Source organism: Centroberyx gerrardi, chromosome 19 (genome assembly GCF_048128805.1).
Source record: "Centroberyx gerrardi isolate f3 chromosome 19, fCenGer3.hap1.cur.20231027, whole genome shotgun sequence".
NCBI classification, from domain to species: domain Eukaryota; kingdom Metazoa; phylum Chordata; class Actinopteri; order Beryciformes; family Berycidae; genus Centroberyx; species Centroberyx gerrardi.
Window position 1 is genome coordinate 23,316,099 of NC_136015.1, and position 26,891 is coordinate 23,342,989.

The following is a 26,891-nucleotide window of genomic DNA, read 5'->3' on the forward strand; positions in this document are numbered from 1 at the left end:
GCCTGCTATGTTGACACACTTCCGCAACGTGTGACTCCAACTGGGAGACATGGGAGTCCACAGAAAATTCCCACATCTTACTGGGAGGTGAACAGTGTTTCTCATATTTACAGTAAATTCAATATTACATGAAACCAGCAGCTGAGAAAGTCACTGTGCACCAGGCATCTAACCTGTTGTTGAAATGAATCTTTCATCATCTTTCATCTTTTATCTTTGTATCATACCTTTCAAATTAAGACTTTCTGCCTCATAATGTGTTTGTTGTGGAAATGTTGCGTTCATGAGCTATTTTGTCGGGAAAATGAAACCTGGAAGATAAACGATAAACAAACACAGACGTCCTGCAGATTAACGAGTTAATTTGACGAACTTGACTTGACACAAAAACAACATTTCCGGAGTTTCTGACTTAATCATCCAACTGGAGGAGGGCGTTCGTGTGAAATTTCCAAGTAGGAAATTTGTTTTTCTGATAAATCCGATAGCACATGAACGCACAATAATACCAAAGCCTGAATATAACCGAGGTTTTCAAATGTTGTCATCTCAAAAAGTCGAGATTTATCCACCAAAGAAGAGATTTTACCGGCATTCGGTGCTTGGTGGGAGTTAATTTCGGACCCTGGTCTCACTGTTTCTTTGTCCACAGACAGTTAAACCTTTGATATAACTCTGCTTTTGAGATGACAGGCAAACTTTTGAAACTTGTATCTGATATTTGCCTGTGTGTGTGTGTGTGTGTGTGTGTGTTGCAGAGCCCTACAGCCCGGCGGTGTGGGTGATGATGTTTGTGATGTGCCTGTCGGTGGTGGCTGTCACCGTCTTCATCTTTGAGTTCTTCAGCCCCGTGGGATACAACCGCAGCCTGCAGAGCGCCAAGAGTAAGACAGAGTCACTTCAGCGTCGGCACGCCAATCAACCCACCGCCACTGCTCATTTCACCGCATTATTACCCGCTTGTCACTTCGGCAGTTATGTAAGCGGGGGGCCTGATTTGCGGAGGGTGTTTTTGCTCAAATTATGCAAAGCGTCTCCACTTTTTGATTGTATATGTTAGGGGGAAATATGAGTCAAAACAACCAATCCGTACCCACGATCTGCCTGATTTAATTTGAATGGAGCAGACGCTGACGGCGCGGCGGAGGTTGATTTTGACGTGTTGACAGTACTTGTCAGTCCAACTTTTATCCTGAGTGTTTACTGGCTGCTCCTCTGCGCCGCTACATTCATTTTCAGTGATTATTTGCAACCCTATTACTCCCTAATAAATTGACACAAGTAGAAATATGTTGGAGTGGCGTTCGAGGTGCGTACGAAAACTGTTTATCACTGGCTGTCACTCCTGTGGGTGTTTTTGTCCTTCCTCCTCTCCCAAACACTTAAAGCTCTGTGTGGCTCTGGTAGTGTCTTGGGTTGTGTCTCTTCCTCCATGATAAAACCCCCAAAATCAGTGATTCTGTGATCTGTTGCTCCGGTAGAGGAGACTGGAGAATTGTGTTTTTTTCTCTCTCTCCATTCACTGCCATTGTATGGAGGAACAGTCTGAAAATCACACTTCTAGCACATAAAGCAGATTCTGACAATATATATATATAAAAAAAACTAGTCATGCTGCTGAATATTTTTTAAGTGAATCTCTTTCTTTATGTTTATTAAACCTTTGAACAAGTGAAACACTGAAATCCGGTTGAAGGAAACTTGGAAATGAAGAAAATAATGTTCATCAATAATTGTAAATAGGCGAAAAAAGTGGGAGACAAAACTTTGACAAAGCAGATTCTGTCATTTTTTTCCCCGCCTATTTACAATTATCAACAATCACTTTAACAATCTCTTTTTCGCCCCTTCTTCTACATCTCTTCCTCCTTTCATCTCATCCTCCCTCCTTCCCTCCATCCCTTCTCCAGCCGTCTCTCCTTCCCTCCCTCCCTCCGTCTTCCTATCCGCCCGAAAAACCTTCAGAATTTGACGATTCCTAGCTCAGCGTCAAAAAAATAATCTGCTGTCAGCCTTATAGTCTTCAATAACTCAATAGATGCGTCTATCTCTTCCACTGCCTCCCTCCCTCCTTCCCTCCCTCCATCCCTCCCTCGCTCCTTCCCTCTTTCATCTTTCAGAGTTTGATGATTTTTTTGTGTTCAACAAAATGAAGTCTGCTGTGGGCCTCAGCCTTGAATAACTCAATAGATTCTTCTGTCCCTTCTATTCTTTCGCCGTAGAGAAGTCGACTGTTGACTCAACTCAACGGATCCTTCGATCCCTTATTTCCTCTTCCCTTCCTCCATCCCTCCGTCCTTCCGTCTTCTCCACCTTTCGCGATTCTCCGTTCGACAAAGTGCGCTGCAAGCCTTATTCTTTAATAACACAGTAGATCTTTCGTTTTTACTCCCTCGTTCCCTCCGTCTCCCCGTCTCTGCTTTCAGTGTCAGACGGTTCTTAGTTCACCGTAGGGAAATCTGCCGTGGGCTTTTAGTCTTGAATAAGTCCATAACTCCTCTCCCTTTTCCTGGGAATCATTTGGATCCAAATTCATACTGAATATGTACTTTAGTGGGGTGTCGAAGTGTAAGTCTTCACACTTTCTCTCTCATCTCTCCCTCCATCTCATCTGTCCTTTCAGAGTCATGTGGTTCGAAGTTAAAGACCCAGTGAAATGAAAAATCACTTTTTTTTTTTTAGCTTTTTGCCGATGTTGCTGGATTTAGTGTTCCTCTGTTCACCAATACAGGCCAAAAAAATGACAAAAATGTTGATTTATAGATTTTATTTTACTTTTTTCATTTTTTATTGGGGTTTTTGGTATAAAAAACCCAAAATTTTATATCAAAAAATTTTATATCAAAATGAACAGATCGTTTCTTTCCAGTAAACAGCACATTTCTCCTCCGGCACTCGGGGGCGGAGACAAAAATTTCATCCAATGAAATTTTGATAATCATCCCCCCTCCCAGCTATTTTTTCTATCATTTAAGCTCAGTTCAGCTGCAACATGGATGAAGGTAAAACTCTTTTCCCAGACGGGTGAACCGAGTGCAGACTGCTGTCCGCCCACTTCCTCCACATCTCATTAATATTCAAATAAGCCCCTCCCACTGACGCTTCCCACCCTGACTTTCTGTTTCATTTGGAAATACGTCAATACACAAAAGCAAATCACATTCTCCGTGACACTTCACAGGGTCTTTAACCATAGTGGGTGCTGGTCTTCAACAGCTCATTAAAGGAATTCACCATGTTTTTGGGGAGATTGTCCCTTTGGTCAACTTAACTGTTGACGAGTGATGAGAATACGGACACCAAATCATTCTTGTGTCCCCAGTTGATCACTTGCTCTCCTGCTCCATGCTAACACTTTAGCATACACTAGGCCACTAATATTATCTAAACTAAGAAAGCTGACCTTATACTAATAAAAAGCTATTGTTTGTTATTGTATGGCCTGTAGATTAGATTTTAAAAAAGGAAATATCATTAATCCAAGATAGCTGATGTAGTCAGGTTTATTTTTTGAACTATTTCAGGTGAGCAACCACGTATTCATCCGCCACACAGTGATTTTTACCTGTTCACAGTCTCCCATCACCACCACCTTCACTTCCCATATAAACAAGGAAAGTAGTTCCTGGTAGTTAAAAACAGTACATTGTTTTTATACCAGATTTTGCACAAAACTGTCAGCCTTAACCACATATCATTTAAGATTACTAACCATTTAGCTTTAGAGCTGCGACAAGTTTTGGATAATAATGCTAGTCGCCTACTATCACTCAACATAGCGTATGCTAAAGTGTTAGCATGGAGCCTCCTATCACTCAACACAGCGTATGCTAAAGTGTTAGCATGGAGCCTCCTATCACTCAACACAGCGTATGCTAAAGTGTTAGCATGGAGCCTCCTATCACTCAACACAGCGTATGCTAAAGTGTTAGCATGGAGCCTCCTATCACTCAACACAGCGTATGCTAAAGTGTTAGCATGGAGCCTCCTATCACTCAACACAGCGTATGCTAAAGTGTTAGCATGGAGCCTCCTATCACTCAACATAGCGTATGCTAAAGTGTTAGCATGGAGCCTACTATCACTCAACATAGCGTATGCTAAAGTGTTAGCATGGAGCCTACTATCACTCAACATAGCGTATGCTAAAGTGTTAGCATGGAGCCTCCTATCACTCAACACAGTGTATGCTAAAGTGTTAGCATGGAGCAGTAGAGCAAACAATGCACCAGGGACACACGGATGATTTTGGTGTCCCTGTTCTCATCACTTAACGGATAAGTTGATCAATGGACCAATCTCCTAAAAACTGTGTATTCTTTTAACTCTCTCTCTCTCTCTCTCTCCCTCTCTCTCTCTCTCTCTCTTTCTCTCTCTCTCTCTCTCTCTCCCTCCCTCTCTCTCTCCTCCAGAGTCAGGCGGCTCTAAGTTCACCATAGGGAAGTCCATCTGGCTGCTGTGGGCGCTGGTCTTCAACAACTCTGTGCCTGTGGAGAATCCCAGAGGAACCACCAGCAAGATCATGGTGATTTGACCGACTGACTGATGACTGATTGATTGATTCCTTTATTCATTCATTTGCTGGCTGACCAATCAATTGATTGATGGCATGAGTAGTTAGATTGGCAATTTGCTGTTTAATTGGATGAGTGTTTGATTGATTTCTATATTGAAATGTTTATTGGCAGGTGAACAAAACTGCTCCATTCTCAAGATCTCAACTTCAGTACAAAGCACAGGGGCAAAAACTGCAGACACTGCATAAAGTAACTTAACCCCAGCCAAAAATCAGGGAAAAATGAACAATGAATTAAGAATAGCTCCACAACTATAAGGCCTATATGCATGTTTCTGTCCTCCATTGATAGGTAAGAAGCTAGGGAATATGAATGCATTGTCAGTAAACCTATAACTATTACCCTTCCAGAGTAAATGGAGATGGAACAAAGGACAAATTACTATTTTCATCCTCGCCTAGTATACAATCTAAATTTTAAAGGCAATAACACCATTATAACCAAGATCCCATGGACAGTGATGCACCTGAACATCTTCTCTTACTCATTGACTACAACAGTGACAACAACTGATGACAATACAACAAAATAAAACAATTTTACAGAGGTTGTCATGGAGATACACCCAGGCGATCTCCATATTTTAGCCATTTGGATACCCAAAATGTGTGCCAAATGGGTTTTCTGCCTGTTTACAGTGCAATAAATAATATATATACCTATTCCAGAGATACTATGTAGTTGAGAGGCAGCCACTGATTGATGATGGAAATCTGCTGCATTTTATAGCTAAGATATAGATAAATATTTACATTATTGTCATAAAAAGACTTCAGTTTCTGGTGCAATGATGCGTTCACGTGTTCACTCTCTTGCTTCACATGAGAGACCGTGGTGATCTTTAAAATGCCTGCTGCTGCTCTCTGTCTGCGCTACATGAACAGAGAAATCAGTTGAGTTCTGCCCCCTCTGCTGTTCCAGGGCGAAGAGCCTCAGGAGGTGAAATACTCCAGGTGTTTTTTTTTTTTTTTTGTGTGTTTTTTTCTTCTAACTATCTGCCTGAGTGCTTTTCAGACCCAGCCCAATCATCTCAAGTGCTCATTAGATGCTCAATAGACTTTACAAATGGGGTCAGAAGAGAAGAAAAGCCAGTTATTTTTGGTTCTCTCTTTTCTTTTTCTTCTCAGTTTCGTGGCTTTAGTTGAACTGAAGGTTTGCGTGGCCCTGCAGGTAGAGCAAGTTTCATGATCCTGTAGCCCATGAAACCCATTCAAATCATAATTAAATATTCAAAAATACAACTGAAGAGAGTGTTTCTCATGTTTGTCAATTCCTGGAAAGCTGCGTGTGTTTTTTTTTAAGCGCACAAGGTTTTCATCTGACAGCAGCACCATTCTGATTCTGATCCATTTTCATATCTATAACACTTGTCAGCTGATAAAATATCATATCAGAGAACCAAAGCTAATCTTAAGTAACAAAAGGATTAGATGATAAAGGCTTATCTGGTTATCCAAAGCCAGTTATCGAACAAAAAATACAGATCTGCAAGAAGTGCGTTTTTTGGGGGGGTATGAAGAAAAGAACGCTCATTCTCTAATTGACAACCATTAATTAATTCCGTCATTCATTCATTTTTCATACCCGCTTATTCCCATTCAGGGTCGCGGTGGGGCTGGAGCCTATCCCAGCATGCACTGGGCGGATAATTGGCAACCTTGTATTACTGGAGTTATACAGAAAGGTTTTAAGAGGTTTCACAAGGGCCGAAACGTCATGAAACTCAGCAGGGAGGCGTCACGAATAAGGAGACGGGTCCTTTAACCGAAAGACCCGGGTTCAAACCCTCACGTTGGAGAGCACCCGCCCTGCTGAAGTGTCCTTGAGCAAGACACTAAGCTCCAGATTCACTGAGATCGCACTGCAAGGGCAATTTGCGTATTTTTTGCTTGAGCTAAGAGTGTTTCATCTTATTCACAAAGAAGGTTTTGCCGCAAACAAAGAGCGCTGTGCGAGCTAACAGCCCCCTTCATCCCCTTCATCACCAATTACAAGTGCAAATTTAATGTTTAAGACTAATCCACCCAGGCTGGCACCCTGGCACCCTACAGCCTCTTTATAATTGGAGCGTTTTCCATCCTAGAGTCTGATCTGAGACTCTAGGATGGAAAACCCTCTGCCTTCCCTCCTGACTTTCAAAGGATCTTAAACATTGCAGTAGTTTGGGTGATATGGTTTTGTTGTGTGTTATTGATTTGGGCACAATCTTTATTTGCATGGCCTCGACTACAAATAACTATTATGTGGGCAAAATAAAAAAGATTTACATATAATTTTCACATGTATGACCATGACAGACGCAAAGAGGCTTTATGTCTTGACCAGCGCTATTAGGCTATGGAAGTATCACTTTATCGTCATTATAAACTTTTAATTCAAGTCAGAAAAAGTCAAAAAAGCAAAAAAAAAACACCAAGGTTGCAGCGATGTTTTTTCTGAGGTTGAAGGGACAAGTACGAGTCTAGCTCTCCAGGCAGGAGAGAGCTTTAGCTGATGCTTAGCAGTGAAATGCCAAAAAGTGAAAAGCGTGTCAGCGAGGAGTCTTAAAATACTCCCAGACCTCTCAGTGTTATCTCGTCCTGCTGGTTCAGGTGCTGGTGTGGGCCTTCTTCGCTGTCATCTTCCTGGCCTCCTACACTGCCAACCTGGCTGCCTTCATGATCCAGGAGGAGTACATCGACACCGTCTCAGGGCTGTCAGACAAGAAGGTACGGCGTGGAGGCGGGAGGGGGGGGGGAAAGGATGGGTGGATGGGTTGATTGACAGGTGTATGCATGGACTGATGGATGGACAGATGAGCAGGGAATTACAGCCGTAAGGATTCAGAGTGACCACATTTACATAATGTCAAAGTTAGAGAATGAGAACATGTGAGAAGTCCAAATGAAACGGCATTTTGAGAGCATCTTACTTCCTTAATGTGATGTTTTTCCTGTCGAAACAGGATGTTGGGGGGCGGGACATAACGCAGGGAGGGATCAATCAAAAGTGTAAAAACCAATGGGAGATCAGTTAGGGAGAGAAAGGCAGGGATTGTTAAAAAATCTGTTATGTTTTATTGGTTTAAATTTGTATTTACAGCTACTGGTGCAGCATGAGGTCAAATAAACATTGTTCATTTCATTGTGACCTTAAAGACCCCATGAAACAGCATCTTTACTTCCTTGATTTGATGTATTTCCCATTGAAACAGGATGTTGGGGGCGGGACATAACGCAGGGAGGGATCAATCAAAAGTGTAAAAACCAATGGGAGATCAATTAGGGAGAGAAAGGCAGTTTTATTTGATGGGAGGGGCAGAGGAATGTTACTGCTCAAAAATCTGTGATGGTTTTATTTATTTATTTATTAAAGATACACTGGAAGTAAAAGTAAAGGTTTTGATATTAAAAGGCAAGAAAAAAAACCCATTTTGTACGTTTTTTGGTGTATATTGACATGGAAAAGGAGAAACAGTCATTTTTCATCTCAACTTTCGACTTTAAAAGTAAACAGAAAGAGAAGTGAGAGAGAAAGAAACATTAAATCATCCCACAAAGGTTGTTTTTTCTATTTATTTTTTTTTCAGAACTGATGGACAACTTTGGAATTGCTTAAGTTACTAATAGAAAAAATGTTGCAATTGAAATCCGCTCCCCCGCCGCTCTCCTTCCCTCCCTGTCGCCTTCTCTTCCCGTCTTTCTATTTATCTCTCTGTGCAGTTTCAGCAGAACGCACAGCTCCCTGCTGCTCTGACACTCTAAACATCGTCTCTTTTATCACTTCCCCTTCACAAACCTGTGGAAAAGAGGCCTTTCTTTGAAAACAAACACTTTGAATGTTCATAGCAGCTCATCCTGCAGAGGGGTTCGGCGCTCAGATTACCTCTTCTCTCCCTCTTCTACCTCTCTTTCGCTCCGTTGCTCCCTTCTGCCGCTTTAATCTCCACCTCCCTCTTCTTCTTCTTCTTCTTCTTCTTCTTCTTCTTCTTCTTCTTCTTCTTCTTCTGTGTCTCCTCACCGCAGTTCCAGCAGCCGACGGAGCAGTACCCGCCGCTGCGTTTCGGCACGGTGCCGAACGGCAGCACCGAGGAGAACATCCGCTCCAACTATCCCAACATGCACCAGTTCATGATCCGCAACAACCAGAAGGGCGTGGAGGAGGCCATCGAAAACCTCAAGACCGGGTGAGGAGAGGAAAAGACAGGAGGGGACAGGGAACGAGGGAAGAGTAGGAAAACGCCCAGAGCAAAGGAGAGTACACAGAACTTGAAAGGATAGAACGGTCCTTCTGTTTGCCATGGTAATTTGGCTAGTACACCATAAAATGGCGACTATTTAAGGGTTAGTTGCTATGGTGACAACACAAGACAACACTGAGCAGATGAGTCTGTTAGCAAACTGTCAAAACTCAACTGAAAGCTAACGTTAGCGACGAGGCTGACGTAGCTTTATCACAGACTGGACTTCTCTCTCTAGCTCTCCTAGTCAACATTTGCATAATTAGCAAACCTAGCTGGTTAGCATCATGAAACAGGCACCTTTCACTTCAATATAGCCCCTTAAATGCTCTAAACAAATGTAGCTTAGCCTATCATTAGTGGAGAATAAAAATTAGCGTTTGCTAACTTACAGCTAATGGACATTGGCTGAAACTGAGATTAGCTCAACTATAACCACAAACTGTGCAGGTCAAAACTTTTGACCGACTTAAAAAGACAGCAGCAACTTGTAAAAGACCATCAGCTTTAATTGGTGACATTACTGACAACTTAATTCACCTGCAAGCTTCCACCAGTTTTCCTTTTTTGCTGCAAAACCTCTCGCCTCGGTGACTTGTTGCAAGTCGGTTTATATGGAAGCTAGTCCAGCGGTTCATATAAAAATGGCCGCCACTCCGGTCATCCAGGAACATTGATTTGAATGGGAAAGACCGTTCTATCCCTTCAAGTTCTGTGGTAGAGTCGAGAAGAATCGAGTTCGCTATAGAAACAGGAGGAGAGAAACTGTCTTTTGTGCAATTTGGAAGAAACTGAAAGGGAAATTCAAGTGTGTTTTATAGAGCTCAACAGTGACCGCCCACTTTTGAAAGGCTCCGGTTCCAGGAAGTGAATTTCCCATTCATTCCTCCATTGACGTTTCAGAAAATCCTTATATAAAGAGTTTTAAGCCTGGAACCAAGCCAACCAACTACGAGATGAATCGTGACCATAAAACATTTGATCCTGAGCAAAAAAAATTGGAAAACAGAAAAAAAGGCAAAGTTGTTTTTTTTTGTTTTTTTTCCGTTTTCCAATTTTTTTTTTTTTTGCTCCGAATCAAATGTTTTATGATCATGATTCATCTCGTAGTTTGTTGGCTTGGTTCCAGGCTTAAAACTCTTTATATAAGGATTTTCTGAAACGTCAATGGAGGAATGAATGGGAAATTCACTTCCTGGAACCGGAGCCGTTCAAAAGTGGGCGGTCACTGTTGAGCTCTATAGCAAAATGACTATTTCTATTTCTGCTCATTTCATTTTTCACTTATCCTTATCCTTTACGTAATCAGGTATTCTCATTGAGATGGAGATCTCCATCAAGACGGACCTAAGGACATGAAAGACTTGACATATGTTTCATCTTCTGGTGCCTGAGTTTGTCTAGAAATATTTGTTATGCTCCCATATGGCGACATGATGCATGGACGTGTCTTGTAAGCCGTGCAGGTTGGACACTGACATCTAATCAATCAGGATAGACTAGTAATAGACTAGGGTGGAATACAGTGCCGTGGAATAGAGTGAACTAGAGTGGAAAAACAGCACAGTAGAGTACAGAAGTCGGACATCATTAATAGCGGCAGCAACCAGAATGCATCCGCAGCACAAATCTGCTTACAGAACTTCACTTCTCCCACTTCCCTTCCCTCCGTCCACAAACTGAAAGTTAGCTGTAGCTGCACATTTCTGACAACATCGCTCACTTTAAAACGAACAGATACCACCTTTTCTCCCCTCTCTTTTTTTTTTTTTCTCTTTCTTTCACTCGAGGCATTGTAGTCGTCCGCACCTCGTTTCAATTACCGGATCCTCTTGGTCCGCCTCGTCCTGTTAGCGCATCGATCCGCCTCGCCTCGGGACCGCCGGCTAACCGCCGTGTAGCTCCGGATCACGGCTCGTAAAAAAAATAAATAAAATAAAAACAACTACTTTTTAATAATACATGTTAGCAGCAGCCGCAGTGCAGAGAGAGAGAGGGGGGGGGAGAGAGAAAAAAAAAAAAATCCCGCCATCTCAGCACCAGCTGCCACTCAGGGAGCCTCTCGTCTTCGGCGAGCGTTTATTATCCGCCTGCGGGGCCGCAAAGTACACAAAGCACTTCCCATAAAATATACACTTGCTCATCATGTTTGAAGTGGGATGGGAGGGGGAGGGGGAGGAGTGATGTTAGCTGATGCAGATGAGGGCCCCGACGCTTAATGGGACGCCCGAATGTACACGTGCGCACACACACACACACACACACACACGGGAGAATACACACACACTCGCGCACGCCGACAAGTGGCGGCTGCAGTCCTTAGCCAGATTTGACGTACCGTGTTATTAAAACTCCCATGATGCATTCCCCCTTATCATCTTTACTCATCCTCCCTGCTCTTCCTATGTCTCTCTCCCTTCAGTCCCCCTGTCTCTCTGTCATCCTTCTCTCTCTCTCTCTCTCTTTCTCTCTCTCTTGTTTTCCACGGTGTTTATCTCTCTTTCACTCTATCTGTCGCTCTCTCTCTCTTTCTGTCTCTCGTTTTCCGCTGTTTATCTCTCTTTCACTCTATCTGTCGCGCTCTCTCTCTCTCTCTCTCTCGTTTTCCACTGTGTTTATCTCTTTCACTCTATTTGTCGCTCTCTCTCTCTCTCTCGTTTTCCGCTGTTTATCTCTCTTTCGCTCGATCTGTCCCTCTCTCTCTCTCATTTTCCATTGGGTTCATGTCTCTTTTGCTCTCTCTCTCTCTCTCTCTCTCTCTCTCCCTCCCCCCCTCTCTCTCTCTCTCTCTCTCTCTCCCTCTCTCTCTCGTTTTCCACTGTTTATCTCTCTTTCGCTCGATCCGTCCCTCTCTCTCTCTCATTTTCCGTTGGGTTCATGTCTCTTTTGCTCTCTCTCTCTCTCTCTCTCTCTCTCTCTCTCTCTCTCTCTCTCCCTCTCTCTCTCTCCCTCTCTCTCTCTCTCTCTCTCTCTCTCCCTCTCTCTCTCTCCCTCTCTCTCTCTCTCTCTCTCTCTCCCTCTCTCTCTCTCTCTCTCGTCTCTGTATTATTTACACAGGAAACATTAGTTTGCGCTGTCAAAGCGAAGCGATATGAAGATTCCTATTTGATTTGGCTGCCGAGGCGCCAATCATCACCTCTCCGTCTCCATCTCGTCTTCCCTCGCTCTCTCCTCTCTTTCCCTCTAACCCCCCCCCCCCCACACACACACACACACACACACACACACAAACCCTCAATCTTGTTCTCTCACACTTCCTCTCTCTCTTCCCCTAGTCCCTTCTCTCTCTCTCTCTCTCTCTCTCTCTCTCTCTCTCTCTCTCGTCAACTCCTTTCTCTCAGCTCATCAACTCAGTCTCTCCTTTCTTACTTTTGCCTCTCACTTCCTTCTCTTTCCTGTCATTATCTCTCCTTCCCTCTCACCCACTTCCTCCAGCCTCCTCTCATCTCTTACTGCCTTTCCTCCTCCTCCTCCTCCTCCTCCTCCTCCTCCTCCTCCTGTCTTCTCCATCTTCCATCCTTCAGCACTATTTTCTCCTTCTCCTTCCCTCCTTCCCAGAAGACTTGTCACTTGGCAGCTCCCATGTGTGAATGTACAGTATGTAACTGTGTGATTGTGAAGTAGGCCGCTGAAAAAGAAAGAGTGTATTTTTAGGCAATCTTCCCTGACCAACCAGGCAGTTAAAGCAAAAATCCCCCCATAGGATTACACTGTTATAGATCATTAATGTGATGTTCAGTTCATTCCAGCAGTTATTTTGTGATGTTAAGTGTTATAATTTATGTTTTTTTGCCGTACCCATTTCCCCCCAACCTGCCTCGTCTACTTCTACTTCAGTTAGTGATCTCCTACATTTCCCAGAATGCTTTTCCCCCAGAGACTGTGCCTTAACTTGTTGCTTTAGATACATGTAGGAGGAGAGAGCGATGGCGATAGCTTAGTAGCAGCAAGAGAGCGAGTTCATACAGTTGAGAAAAACCGAGTTGTGCTCCTTAGTCCAAACCCAACCTGTCTTGTTGCTGCATTGCATTCTGGTCTGTTGAGGCTACTGTCAGAGGAGAAACTGGTCTCTCTGCCTCTTCTAGGATTATCATTTCCCAGAATGCCTTTCAACAACCCCCTGACATCATGCTAGTAAGAGCGAGAGAGTGAGTTTTTCCAGTCAACAAAAAAATGAGAGTCGTCCCTTTCTATGTCTCTCTGCTGCATTGCATTCTGGTCTCTCTCCTGCTCCTGTGGGTGGAGAAATTGGTCTCTCTCCTCATGAAATACAGATAAAATACAAATAAAATACAGATGAAATACAGATAAAATTCAGATGAAATACAGATAAAATTCAGATAAAATTCAGATGAAATACAGATAAAATTCAGATAAAATTCAGATGAAATACAGATAAAATTCAGATAAAAATGTGTTTTCTTGAAGGCAAAATCCAGCTTCGGATATTCATGCACTGTTAAATATCATCAATCTGTGATGTCCAATGCATTCTAGGAGTTATTTAGTTTGGTCAGTGATTGCCTACATTTCCCAGAATGCCTTTCGACATTCTACCCCCTGACATCATGCCTGAACTTGTTGCATTCGGCTGTGGGTTTCTCTGTGCAGGAGGAGGTAGGAAGATAGTGTAGTAAGAGCAAGAGAGCAAAGTTTTTCCAGTCAACAAAAAGTGGGAGTCGTCCCTTTCTAAAAAAAAAAAAAACGTATTGTGTCTCTCTGCTGCAGTGCATTCTGGTCGCTCCTGTGGGTGGAGAAACTGGTCTCTCTCCTCTTCTACGATGGATTTCTCTCCTGTATGATTGTTGAACGTCTCTCGGTGCAAAATGGCGGCTCTAGAAAGAAGCCCTCGCTCTTTGTGTTTTTTTAACAATATTCAAGTGTTTCAGTGGTGGATCTTTCCTTTAATGTCCCCTAGCTTTTAGATACTTGTATCAGCGTCGGTTTATCTCTCTCATTATGTTCACTAGTTATACTTCATGTTTTGTCATGTAGCTCCGGGTCGGTGATTTCCATTTCCTTGTTCTTTTTCTCTTCCCTCCCTCCTTCCCTCCCTCCTTCCCTCCCTCCTTCCCTCCTGCAGCAAACTGGATGCCTTCATCTACGACGCTGCAGTGCTGAACTACATGGCCAGAAAAGACGAGGGCTGCAAGGTAATGTGTCTCTGTCATATCAAAGCTCTGCTCTGAAGCGCACACACACACACACACACACACACACACATCCACACACGTCCACGCACATAAACACACACAAACACGCACGTGTCTATTCCATTATAAAGCTCTGCAGATTCCAGTATTTGATGCATGGAGGCACACCGGACCACCCACATACACACACATATACACACACACACACACACACACAGACACAAATGGCTGCACATGCACAGACTAACACACACACACATGCACATATATACAGTACACACACACACACACATATACACTTACATACACAAACACATACACTTGCTCTCTCACACACAAACATGTACACAAACACACACACACACACACACACTTGTTTGTTCTCTGTCACACACACGCACACACACACACACTTACATACACAAACACATGCTCTCTTGCAAACAAATACATACACACAAACACACACACACACACACACTCCTTTGTTCTCTGACTCACACAAACACACAAACACACTCACACACACACACACACTTGTTTGTTCTCTGTCTCACACACACACACACACACACACTCAGTAGTAGCCACTGAATTCCCTGTACTCTGCACCTCCGCTACATGAATACACGATGTTGAACTCTTCTTCTAACTCTTCTTCTGTGGTGGCGCAGCGACAGCAGCATGCAGCACAACGAGCGTGGGAAACGAGAACTTCCACATCTGCATTAAATAAATGAGACAAATCTAAATGTTGCCCTCGCGGCCTGCCGCTTGTTAATATTGTCATTTCTGGACAGCGCTCCCGTTGATTTATTTATAAGTTTTTATTTGATACGGCTCCCTTAGCGTGAGCGAGAGCCGCGGCCGCCGCTCGTTTGTAATAACGTCTCCGGGAGGCTGCGGCTCCCAGCAGCCTCCAGACGAGCCGGCGCTGCAGTAATTATTACTGTTGAGCGCGGGTCTATATTAATTCCTCTGCTGAAACAATTTCTAGACTCCAGCGGCAGGGACGTTTTTGGGGGATATCAATATTAGAGCTGAGCCAGCTGCTTTGCATTTATGTGATAGCGGCAGAGCACAAAGAATTATTACAGCAGAGTTAACAATGAAGCTAATTTTCATCTTTTGTTTGCTTTGTCTCTGTATCTGTCTGCCTCTCCCCCCGCTATATCTATCCATCTGTCTGTGTATGCATGTATCCTGGATGTATGTATATGTGTGTGTGCGTGTGTGTGTGTGTGTGTGTGTGTGTGTGACTCACTCCACCAGGTGATGACCATCGGCTCTGGAAAGGTGTTTGCCACCACAGGTTACGGCATCGCTCTGCACAAGAACTCCCGCTGGAAGAGACCGCTGGACCTGGCGCTGCTGCAGCTGGTCGGAGACGGTGAGAGACGGGGGGGGGGGGAGTGGAGGATGGAGGGGGAGGGAGGAGCGGGGTCAGGAGGAGGAAGGAGGAAGCAACACAGTCTCAAAATCTTTTGTGAAATTACCACAAACTCCGCCATGAAGGGATTACGTGGAGGAGAGACGACTAGAAACAGGAAGTAGTTTGACCTGAAATAGCGCAGCGGGAAGTAAAGGTGAAGAGGTCGGGGGAGGCGGGATGGACGGATAGATTTTCCTTAAACTCTGGCAAACCGGGTTAAATTCCCATCTCATGCAAAATATTTTTATACCGTGAGTGAAGTTTTCATTTTCAGCGGGAAAGGTTTTATTATTTAACGATGGCCGAAACTTTAACCCGGTTGTTTTAGCCACTGAAACCTGAACCTAACCCCGACCTTAATGTCGTGTCCAATTCATGCTGCTGTCACATAATCCTTTCACAGCGGAGGAACATAATCTTAATAATAATATATTTTATTTGTATAGCGGTTTTCAAGATACTCCAAAGACACTTCATATGAAATAGTATGAGCATAAATAAAAACTGTAAAAAACTATATTAAAAACACCTATGTAAAACGATATAAAAACAAACAAGACAAGGGATTGGTCAAAAAAACGCACGGCACAAGAGACAGAACAGACAGAAACACGGGGCAGGAAGGAGGGAGAGAGTCAGATATTAAACGCCATTTTGAGCAGGTCGGTTTTGATGAATGTTTTGATAGCATTTTCTAAAAAAACTTGTTGTTGTGGACACATTATGTGAAGATTACGCTGTGAAAGGATTATGTGACAGCAGCATGAATTGGACACGACATTAAGGTTGGGGTTAGGCTCATGTTTCGGCGGCTAAAACAACCGGGTTAAAGTTTTGGCCATCGTTAAATAAGAAAACCTTTCCCACTGAAAATGAAAACTTCACCCACGGTATAAAAATTATTTCGCATGAGATGGGAATTTAACCCGGTTTGCCAGAGTTTAAGGAAAATCTATCCGTCCATCCCGCCTCCCCCGACCTCTTCACCTTTACTTCCCGCTGCGCTATTTCAGGTCAAGCTACTTCCTGTTTCTAGTCGTGTCTCCTCCACGTAATCCCTTCATGGCGGGGAAACACACTTCTCTCACTTTTTGTGCACGGGACGATTTATTTCCATATTTCAGACATGATGCTCATTTCACAAAAATTCAATGAGACCGGGCTGGGAGGAGGAAGAGGAGGAGGAGAAGGGAGAGAAAGATGAGATTTTCAGGGAGGTGGTAGAAAGTTTTGAATGGGAGGTGAGGATGAGGAGGAGGAGGAAAGAAGGAAGTTATGAGGGCAGAGATGAAGGGGGGAGAGGAGAGAGGTGTTAGGGGAGAGACCGAGGGAGGTCTGGAAGGAGGGAGAGACATCAATGGAGAAGATGTAGAGGGAGGAAGAGGGCAAGAGAAGAAGAAGAAGAAGAAGAAGAAGAAGAAGGTGTGATCTCTGTTGACGCTGTCAAATAAAACAAATGCACACACACACACACACACAGATTCTTCTTCTCTTTGTTCACACAGTAGCCATCACACATTCTCTCTTATTGTCTCTTTGAACGCGCACACACACACACACACACACACACACACACACACACTCCCGTCCCGACCGCCAGACACACACACACACTCTCTTTTATTTCCGTTTTCCCACCAGTCGCCTCCTTGTCGAGCTGCTGATGTCACGTGTGTCGCTCTTCTTGTCATTTTCTCTCTCTAATGTTTTCTCATGTTTTCTGTCTCACCTGCATGGTCTGTGTTTATTTCTGATCTGCATGTTTACATCTTTCTACGATTCAAATTGCTTGTGGAAGCGTTTCGCTAGCTAGGAGGAGATTCGTTTCGAGTTCCTTGGTTTCCTAATGAGGTTTGTCGCGTCATTTTACAACATTAGTGTGTTTGATTCAGGTTTTTGCAGATTGTTTGTTGGATTTCTTCGGGGCTTAATTCTTTGTTGAGGATGTAACGTTGCTGTAGCAGGTGTATGCTAGCAGTAATGTTAGTAGTTCATTTGTAATAGTAGGCTTTCTGTGATTTGATTTATTATTATTTTGATTTATTTGCCAAGACACTCACAGCTGGCAAACATGCAAATATATAAATAGAAGCACTGAGCTAGTTTTCACTTGTTTTTCGATAATTTGTGCAAAGAAACTTAACGTAACTAACAGCGCTAAAGATGGTGGAGTTGTGATGAGAGGACAGGAGGCAAGTGTAGAAAGAGGAGGAGGAGGAGAAGATGAAGAGCAGGATGCATGACAGAGTGAAGAAGATGTGAGGAGAGAAAGAGGAGTGGAGGACGAGGAGAAGGAAAGGACTTTCAGAGCACATGATATTGTTAACCAGTCTGTCTTTATGTTTGGGAGACATCACAGATCTCTGTCAACATTGTGAACTACAAGAGACGAGGACACAATTAAATATTTATGTGAATGTGGAAATTATGTGGAAATAAGAGACGAATACTACCCTGAAATTCAGAAATGTCTTCCAGATTTCTCTTTTCTCGCGCGCCAATGTCTAAGGTAAAAGAGGAAAAGTTTGTCTCAGCTACAAACTAAAAATAATTGTTGATTTTATTTGATTTATTTCTGATTTAAACCTTTTCTTAAAGGTCCCATATGGTGTAAAGCAGGACTCCCCTTGCCTCTGTGATGATAAAGGAGTTGGATGGTCTATCTAAACATGGTGAAAGTATCAAAACGCACGGTCGCCAACTAAATCCACACAATCCATATTAGAAAAGCGAGCCTCTAAACGAGCCGTTTGGACTTCCGTAACTTTGTGGCGTCACAAAGGTTCGCTCATTATCATTTCTGTAAGAAATAATAGACTAACAAAGTGTTTTTTTCAAAGCGGTCGAGCGGTTGTCATCGTTTATTACCGGAGAGTTTTCCCTACCTGTAGCCGCCGGGCCGCGGCGTCTCAGGTTTCACTCTCGAAACGGTTAGCCAATCAGAACAGAGGGGTCGTTAATATTAATGAGCCTTAAAGACACGGCGACAGAAACGGCCTGTTCTTGGTAAGGCTCAGAGAGATGCTGGAAAATGAACGTGGAGAAATGGATTGAGAGTGTTTTTGGTTCATGACACCACACACACAGCTTTGAATGGACCTCAAGACACAAAATAAAACTCTGGGAAGTGGAGAATATGGACGTTTAACTTCTTATCTCTCTGAAGCTCTGGTATGGCAATATTGGTTCTTCTCCATTCGTGCAAATAATGTTTACTTAGAGAGAGAGAGAGAGAGAGAGACAGAGAGAGAGAGAGAGACAGAGAGAGAGAGAGAGAGAGAGAGAGATAGAGGATAAATGTTACACAGTGGCCTTCACAGGTTCACCTTCCAGTGAACTGTGAAAACCAGACAGGAGGCTGGAAAGCTTCTCAGCCTCTGATGTTGAAGACAGCAGAGTTCGGTGATCTATGGAAAAAACCGGTCTTTTCCGAGATCCAGGTCGCTCCAAAACAGGTTAAAAAGGCTTTATTCAATTTGGATATTCATTATTTAAATTTTAGAAACTGTGCCCAATGCGTTTCGGCCAAATCACCTCAAATAAGGCTTTTTAACCTATTTTGGATTGCCTTGGATCTCTTTTTCCTCATAATATTTCACTTAGAGCATTTTAATTTTTTTATCATACATTCCTCTGCAGAAGTTCATGAACGGTCAGCCACCAGAATTGGCTGCTCTGGGGACCAATTTTGTCTGTTTGCAATTAGCGAGGCGGAGAGACGGAGAGGCGGAGAGGCGGGGAGGCGGGGAGGCGGGGAGGCGGGCGGAGAGCGGCTCGGCGGAGAGCGGCTCGTTGCCGGCGGTGACAGCCGCCCCCCCGGGCGGCCGGGCGGCTCCGCGGCTCGGCTGCTCGTGCACTGCTGGGGAGCGTGCACGCTGACACGGGAAAATGTTGAAATTGAAAGAGTGTGAAATTGAAGAGTTTCCCTTAAAATGAGATATCCACCGTTTGGAAAAAAAAATTACATAATCATTGATAGCAAAAAATCGAAATCAACTGTGGTTCTTTTACTAAGTCCATGTTTGACACTTTTACAGACTGGATTCTCTATATAGTTTCTTTTTTTCATAGATTTGTTTATTGACTTTTCGCATCACATTTTACAGACCACACAAGTTCATGTTACAAGCAAAAATGCATATGTAAACATAAATCGGACAAAATAAAATAAGAATGAAACAAAATTGAATGACATGAAAACCAAAACTTTTAGGAGTCACATATGGAAAATGAATACAACATCAATTAAGATTTGCTTCTTATCAACTTGGATTCTCTATATTTTAGAAATATTGAATGATGGATAGATAGATAGATAGATAGATAGAGAAATAGATAGATAGATAGATAGATAGATAGAGAAATAGAAAGGAGTGCAGATGAACCGCAAAACCTCTGAAAAATAATACTAATAATATAATAATAAACTTTATTTATAGAGTAGTTTTCAAAACCAGTGTTACAAAGTGCTTCATAACAAGGAACAAGTGCGAGGAAGAAAACATTAAATTTAAACTTAAGGTACTGATAAAATAAGCATATAGCAAAGAGATAAAAAAAAGACAAACAAATGACAATAAATAAAATAAAGGATAAACAAATGACAGTAAATAACGCAAAATCTTATAGGAAAATAAAAAATCCAATCATGAACGAGGCAAACTTGGCTAAAATCAGACCAGGATTTCCGATAAAAGACTTTATCCTCATAATTCTGACTTTAAACTCAGAACTCAAATACGTTTTTCACATGTGGCCCTAATCCTCTTCCGTAGATACTGACTTAGCTTAAAAAGAAAACCTTCCAAGGCTAAGCAGGTTCTGTCAAGTCCTCCCTGGACCTAACAGCTGCTCTCTAAGTGAGGCTAGTGAGGACCAGGACCTGATGGTGTTGCACGTTGTTTCAAAGTGCTGATGTTGAACGCCCGCTGTGGCTCAGATCCCAGCGCAGCTCCGTCTAAACTTCACTTCTCCTCTGTGTCACTCACACTGATTCCTGCTGACTCTCTCAAAACAAACTGTGAATGCGAACGACTTCTTCTGGCGCTGAACATCGCAGCGCACCTTCAGGAAATTGATTTTTTTTTTCTTCCTTTCATGATCTCTTTTTGTTGGGATTCGTCTGCCTCGCTCTTCAGAGGCTCCGCTGTCGGTTTTTTTTAACTTTATCGATCCTCGATAGAGCCGTGGATGTTTCCCCTTGACCGGCGTTTTTTTTGTTTTGTTTTGTTTTTGTAGCTTTCGTTTATGTACACACTCATAAAATATTGAAGCGAGGTGATATCAAACAATACCCAAAGAGCTGATACATAAAAACACATCTCAAAATCAATAAAAGAAAAGGAACGAATAAATAAACAAACGGCAACCTTGAAAACGGGAGGAATCACTGTCCAAGGACTCTTCGGCTCACGGTCGCCCCGAAACACGCCGTTTTCTCTCTTTCCGGCAAACCGCATCACGGATTCTTGCTTATCGGCAAACATCCGCACCTCACCAGACCCGAGACCTTCACCGAGTCGTTAGTTCGGCTTAACATACACACACCGCCTGTCAGCAGTTTGGGGACACCTCGCCTTTAATAAAATTTCAAAGTAATGTTTGATTTTCTCTGTTATTTTTCAACGAAGAAGTAAGGGGGAAAAAATACCTGCAATACTTTTGTTAACATAAAATATCTATTTCCTAATACTTCTATTTCTTCAACACTCAGCTTCATGTTCATCAAAGTTTCTTCTTTGTTGTGAAGAGAAGGTTTTTCATGGCAGAGCGTCTCTGACTGTTGGCATGACGAAAGTGTGAGGAGTTTTTTTGATGAACATATAGTTCATTGTTTTAGTGTTATCAGCACAAATATTTGCATGTATGTTTTTTTTTTCTCTCAAACAAATCAAAAATCTAGTTAGTCTTTAATGGGGTTAAGTTACTGCAAACCAACAAAGAAAACACGCTGATTTATTCAACATTTTAATAAGCTAGGTGTCCCCAAACTTTTGATGGGCGGTGTGTGTTCCTCTAAGCAGCACTTACTTCACTAAAATGTCAGTTTTCAGTTTGATTTGCGCTGCTCGACATCGTCCCCCCACACACGGTGTATTTACTTGGAAGAAGAAAGGGAGGGATAGAAGAAGAACCAGCTCTAAAAGTTGAGATTGGCCCAGCAGAACATTTGATCCCTCATAACGCCTTGAGGAAGAAGAACCCCGGATCCTTCAGTCTGAGATAAATCTCTTCCTCTGGGATCAATAAAGCATTTCCCTCCTCCACACACACACACACACATACACACACATACACACACACTATCTCTCGCATCCCACCAACAACTTCTGTCTCTCAGACTGCTTGTCCAATCATTCTGTGTGATTTTAGGTGGCAGAAAAGGGAGCGCAGGTTTTACAAAACAGTTCCTTCCCGAGGTAAAGCAGCAGAGACAGATCTGTATTGTGAGCACGCAGCAGAAAAAAAAAAAAAGACGACTGCTGTTCTAATTTATTTCTGTCAGTCATGAAGAAGCTATTTCAATAACCTGAAATCATTTGCTGTGCTTTCTGTTCTGTCCAATATTCCATTGTGTTTTATCTGTACTTATTCATATATATATATATCGCTGCTGTCCAGTGGCACAGACTCTGAAAGGGGAGAAATTCTCTAAATGTGCAACTTTCTTTCTAGAAAACTTTCTTTTGTCGCTCGTCTCCCCGCCTCTTCCCCACTGTTTCTGCTTCTTTTCACCCTGAACTGTCTAATAAAGCAGAAATGCCATAAAAATAACCTTTAAAAGGGCATTTCCCCCAAAAAATGCCACGCGGTTCTGGGCGCATGAAGCTCCGCCAGGAAGACATTTTTGGAAAATCTGCTTTCAAAAACCCATTTTTGTAGCAGTGGCATGTACACACTGTTTCAAGGGAGAAAATACAATATACTATTGCAAGTCTCACCTCTCTCTGACAGGTATAAAATTAATTGTAATGTGAAAATAAACAACTTTGAAATATCAAATAGGATCCTAACAAAGCAGATTAGCAAAATAGTTTCCATTTTCATTTTCCAGTAACTATGAAAATGGATTATGTCACTTGGTTTATACAAAATGCAAACATTGCACCACAACACCAATAAGAGTAAAAGCTCAACTGTTTTTGCCCTTAAGATTTCCAGGTGAATCTGCACTCGGCTGCTGAAAGTGAAGAGGCATTTTGAGAATCACTTTACTGATAGTTTGGCATGATATTTAAAACAAGCACAGATCCTGTACAGACCCATGGCGCGTGTTCAGTTCTCTGCACTGAAGCACTTCGACACGATTAAATTACCTAATTCCACTAACGTTACTTAAATACAACAAGATGACGTCACCTACTGTTAGAGTCTGTAGGGCAGCGAAGACGAGTTACTGTCTGCAAATCCTGTTACTGACTGTGGAGTGTGAAGTTTCACTGTTGTTTTCACACCGGAGACTCTGTGGACTGAGGTCAGTCTGCTGGTCTGCTGTCTGTAGATCTCCACATTACAGACATGATGTGATGCGACATCAGGAGCATTACAGATCCATTTAGATCCATTTATATACAGACCAACTTTTGATTTTGTGCCTCTGTATGGGAAACACTGCATCTCACAGTCAAACACGCCCTCTAGAGGCCATCTGACGAAGTGCATCATCTCAGTAAGCGTTATCTGACTGACTGACTGACTGACTGACTACCTGACTGACTGACTGACTGACTACCTGACTGACTGACTGACTGACTACCTGACTGACTGACTGACTGACTGACTGACTGACTGACTACCTGACTGACTGACTGACTGACTGACTGACTGACTGACTGACTGACTACCTGACTGACTGACTGACTGACTGACTGACTGACTACCTGACTGACTGACTGACTGACTGACTGACTGACTACCTGACTGACTGACTGACTGACTGACTACCTGACTGACTGACTACCTGACTGACTGACTACCTGACTGACTGACTGACTGACTACCTGACTGACTGACTGACTGACTGAATGACTGACTGACTACCTGACTGACTGACTACCTGACTGACTGACTGAATGACTGACTGACTGACTGACTGAGTGACTGAATGACTGACTGACTGAATGACTGACTGACTGACTGACTGACTGACTGACTGACTGAATGGCTGACTGACTGACTGACTGACTGACTGACTGACTGAATGACTGACTGACTACCTGACTGACTGACTACCTGACTGACTGACTGAATGACTGACTGACTGACTGAGTGACTGAATGACTGAGTGACTGAATGACTGACTGAGTGACTGAATGACTGACTGAATGACTGACTGACTACCTGACTGACTGACTACCTGACTGACTGACTGAATGACTGACTGACTGACTGACTGAGTGACTGAATGACTGAGTGACTGAATGACTGACTGAATGACTGAATGACTGATTGACTGACTGACTGACTGACTGAATGACTGACTAACTGACTGAATGACTGAATGACTGACTGACTGAATGACTGAATGACTGACTGACTGAATGACTGACTGACTGAATGACTGAATGACTGAATGACTGACTGACTGAATGACTGACTGACTGACTGACTGAATGACTGAATGACTGACTGACTGACTGACTGACTGACTGACTGACTGAGTGACTGAATGACTGAGTGACTGAATGACTGACTGAGTGACTGAATGACTGACTGAATGACTGAATGACTGATTGACTGACTGACTGACTGACTGAATGACTGACTAACTGACTGAATGACTGAATGACTGACTGAGTGACTGAATGACTGAATGACTGAATGACTGACTGAGTGACTGACTGACTGACTAACTGACTGAATGACTGACTGACTGAATGACTGAATGACTGATTGACTGACTGACTGACTGACTGACTGAATGACTGAATGACTGATTGACTGACTGACTGACTGACTGACTGAATGACTGAATGACTGATTGACTGACTGACTGACTACCTGACTGACTAACTGACTGAATGACTGACTGACTAACTGACTAACTGACTAACTGACTGAATGACTGAATGACTGACTGACTGACTGACTGACTACCTGACTGACTAACTGACTGAATGACTGAATGACTGACTGACTGACTAACTGACTGAATGACTGAATGACTGACTGACTGACTAACTGACTGAATGACTGATTGACTGACTGACTGACTAACTGACTGAATGACTGACTGCACCATGGGAAAAATCCGGCCCATATTCAGACTGAAAGTAATCTTACAGTTAATGGTGTAAAATGAGTGAGATGGATGCAGGCTGAAGTTTAAAACTGTCCAGCACAGCTCTAATATTTGCTTCTCAGTGCAGTTTTTTCATCCGAAGGAGCTTTTTCTGCACACATTGAAGAGAAGGAGTTAAGTGTCTTATGAATTCATGGAGAGGATGAAAACTTTCATGTGTCCTGCTGACCAACGGAAAGCATGTGCCAGGTTTCAATAGCATTTTTTCAATAGCAGTATTTTCACATAGTGGAAATACTGCAGTATGAACGCCCTTTAGACCGGGTATAAGCCCCTTTTAGCTTACAGGTGATCAGTGTTAGTGATGCCCACGTTACAAACTGACTCTCTGTATTTCAGTCTTTTGAAATTTTAGGACAAAAAGGGAAGCGGGAATTCATTATTTTGCTCGAGGACACTTCAGCAGGACAGTTTCCACTCTGCTGCCCGGTGGAACGGAGCAGAATCGAGACTAAAACTGTCAAAAATCACCGGAATAACACATTAATTCTATTTTAAGCTGGATTTTTCCTCCACCTCTGTGTTTGCACCTCTGCTCCTTTTCCCCCTTTTGTGCAGCAGCTTTCCCTCCATTACTCTGTGGCGTTTTCTTTCTTTTTTCTCTCCTCGGAGCAGGTGAGAGAGAAGGGATACGCCGCTGAATTCCCTCTGTGTGTCTGTCAGCTCTTTTGTTGAGGAGATTTCTCCCAAAGAGCAGCTTTATGCGTCAGTGACTGTCATGATTAACGCGTTGACAGAGAGAGAGGGAGAGAGGGAGAGAGAGAGAGAGAGAGAGAGGGAGAGAGAGAGAGCCGGACAGAGAGAGAGAGAAATCAGCGCAGCTCTCATTGAAATTCGATGAATTAGATTATGCGAGTGAGAATGAACATGGGAATTAGCAGCCATTGTTAAGACACAAATCTAGGTGGGGAGCGGCGGGGGGGAGCGGCGGGGGCGAGCGGCGGTTTAACTCAGCTGTCAAGGAACGTTTGAATTCCCGCACGCGACTCTTGGGGGAAGCGGGACGTGGCATATGGTAATACATATTCGGGGAGGGTGATTTGTGTTTTGTTTGAGCGGATCTGACATTTCAGTCAACATGGCCGAGTGGCGGCGGTCTAATCCGCGCGGCGGAGCTGTACAGAGGGGTTTCCAAACCCCGCTAATTAACCCAGAGGTCAATTAATATTGTAACTGTGATTTGAAACCTCGTTTGACCGGGACACCGTCTGAGTAGTGTACGGTCACACACTCTGAGTGTGTGTGTGTGTGTGTGTGCACCTGCATTCCTGCATGTGTATATGTATGTGCACTGCAAAAAATCTCCATCTGTGCTAAAATCGTACATTTCTTAAAATAAGTGACCAAATCTGCCATTGGGGTTTGATAATTTCACTTGTTTCCAATGCAAATCAACTTGTTGCAACAATTTTGTAGGATCAAGTGTCATTTTCTTGACAGTAGTAGAGACTGGTTTCAACACACTGACACTTGTTTCTAGAAAATTCCTGAAACAAGTGAAGCTGCATTGGAAACAAGTGGAGTTATCTCTCCTCACTGCAGAATGTTTCTCTTGGTTTAAGAAAAATAAGATTTGAAGGCTGAATATGAGACTAAATGGGACTTTTTTTGCAGTGTGTTTGTGAGCATGTGCGCCAGACCTACAGCGTCCTGTGTGACTGGGTCGGGGCGTGCGTGCGTGTGCACGTGCACGTGCGCACATCTGTCTGCATGAGTCTGTCTGCACATTTGATCCTCCTTTCCCTTCGCACTGCCTCATTCTTTTTGATTAATGCATTAATGGCTACTGCTGAGAGTCCCATTACGCCGCGGCTCTGTGTGTGTGTGTGTGTGTATGTGTGTGTGTGTGTGTGTGTGACAGTTTGAGCAGGGAGTGTAATGTTTGTGTGCGCTCCCCTTTCATCTCCCTGTCGCGTCGCTCTCCCCTCGACATGCCCAGCTCAGAGACGCCAGGCCGCTCCACCACCTGCTTCAAAGAGCTTCTCTCTCTCTCTCTCTCTCTCTCTCTCTCTCTCTCTCTCTCTCTCTCCGTCTTCCCCAGCTTTCTCTTTTCGGTTTCATCGCTTTCTCTGGCAAATTTCTCCTAATTCTCTCTCTCTCTTCCACTATTTATCTCTCTCGGTCTCTTTCTTCTGCTACCTTTTTCTCTCGTTTCTCTCTCTTTAGCTTTACTCCGTTAGTTGGTTTCGTCTCCTTGCGTCTTTTTTCT

At 43.2% G+C, this 26,891-nt stretch overlaps 1 protein-coding gene across 1 annotated transcript in view; it reads left to right on the forward strand.

The window, feature by feature from the left end:
- The window catches only part of grin2da (glutamate receptor, ionotropic, N-methyl D-aspartate 2D, a), a 133,824-nt gene that overhangs the window by 93,778 nt on the left and 13,155 nt on the right, over positions 1-26,891 (forward strand). The window contains 6 exon segments of the mRNA XM_078290189.1: positions 759-884; positions 4,413-4,525; positions 7,169-7,285; positions 8,582-8,742; positions 13,880-13,949; positions 15,222-15,339. Of these exon segments, the coding sequence (XP_078146315.1) occupies positions 759-884; positions 4,413-4,525; positions 7,169-7,285; positions 8,582-8,742; positions 13,880-13,949; positions 15,222-15,339 (705 nt within the window).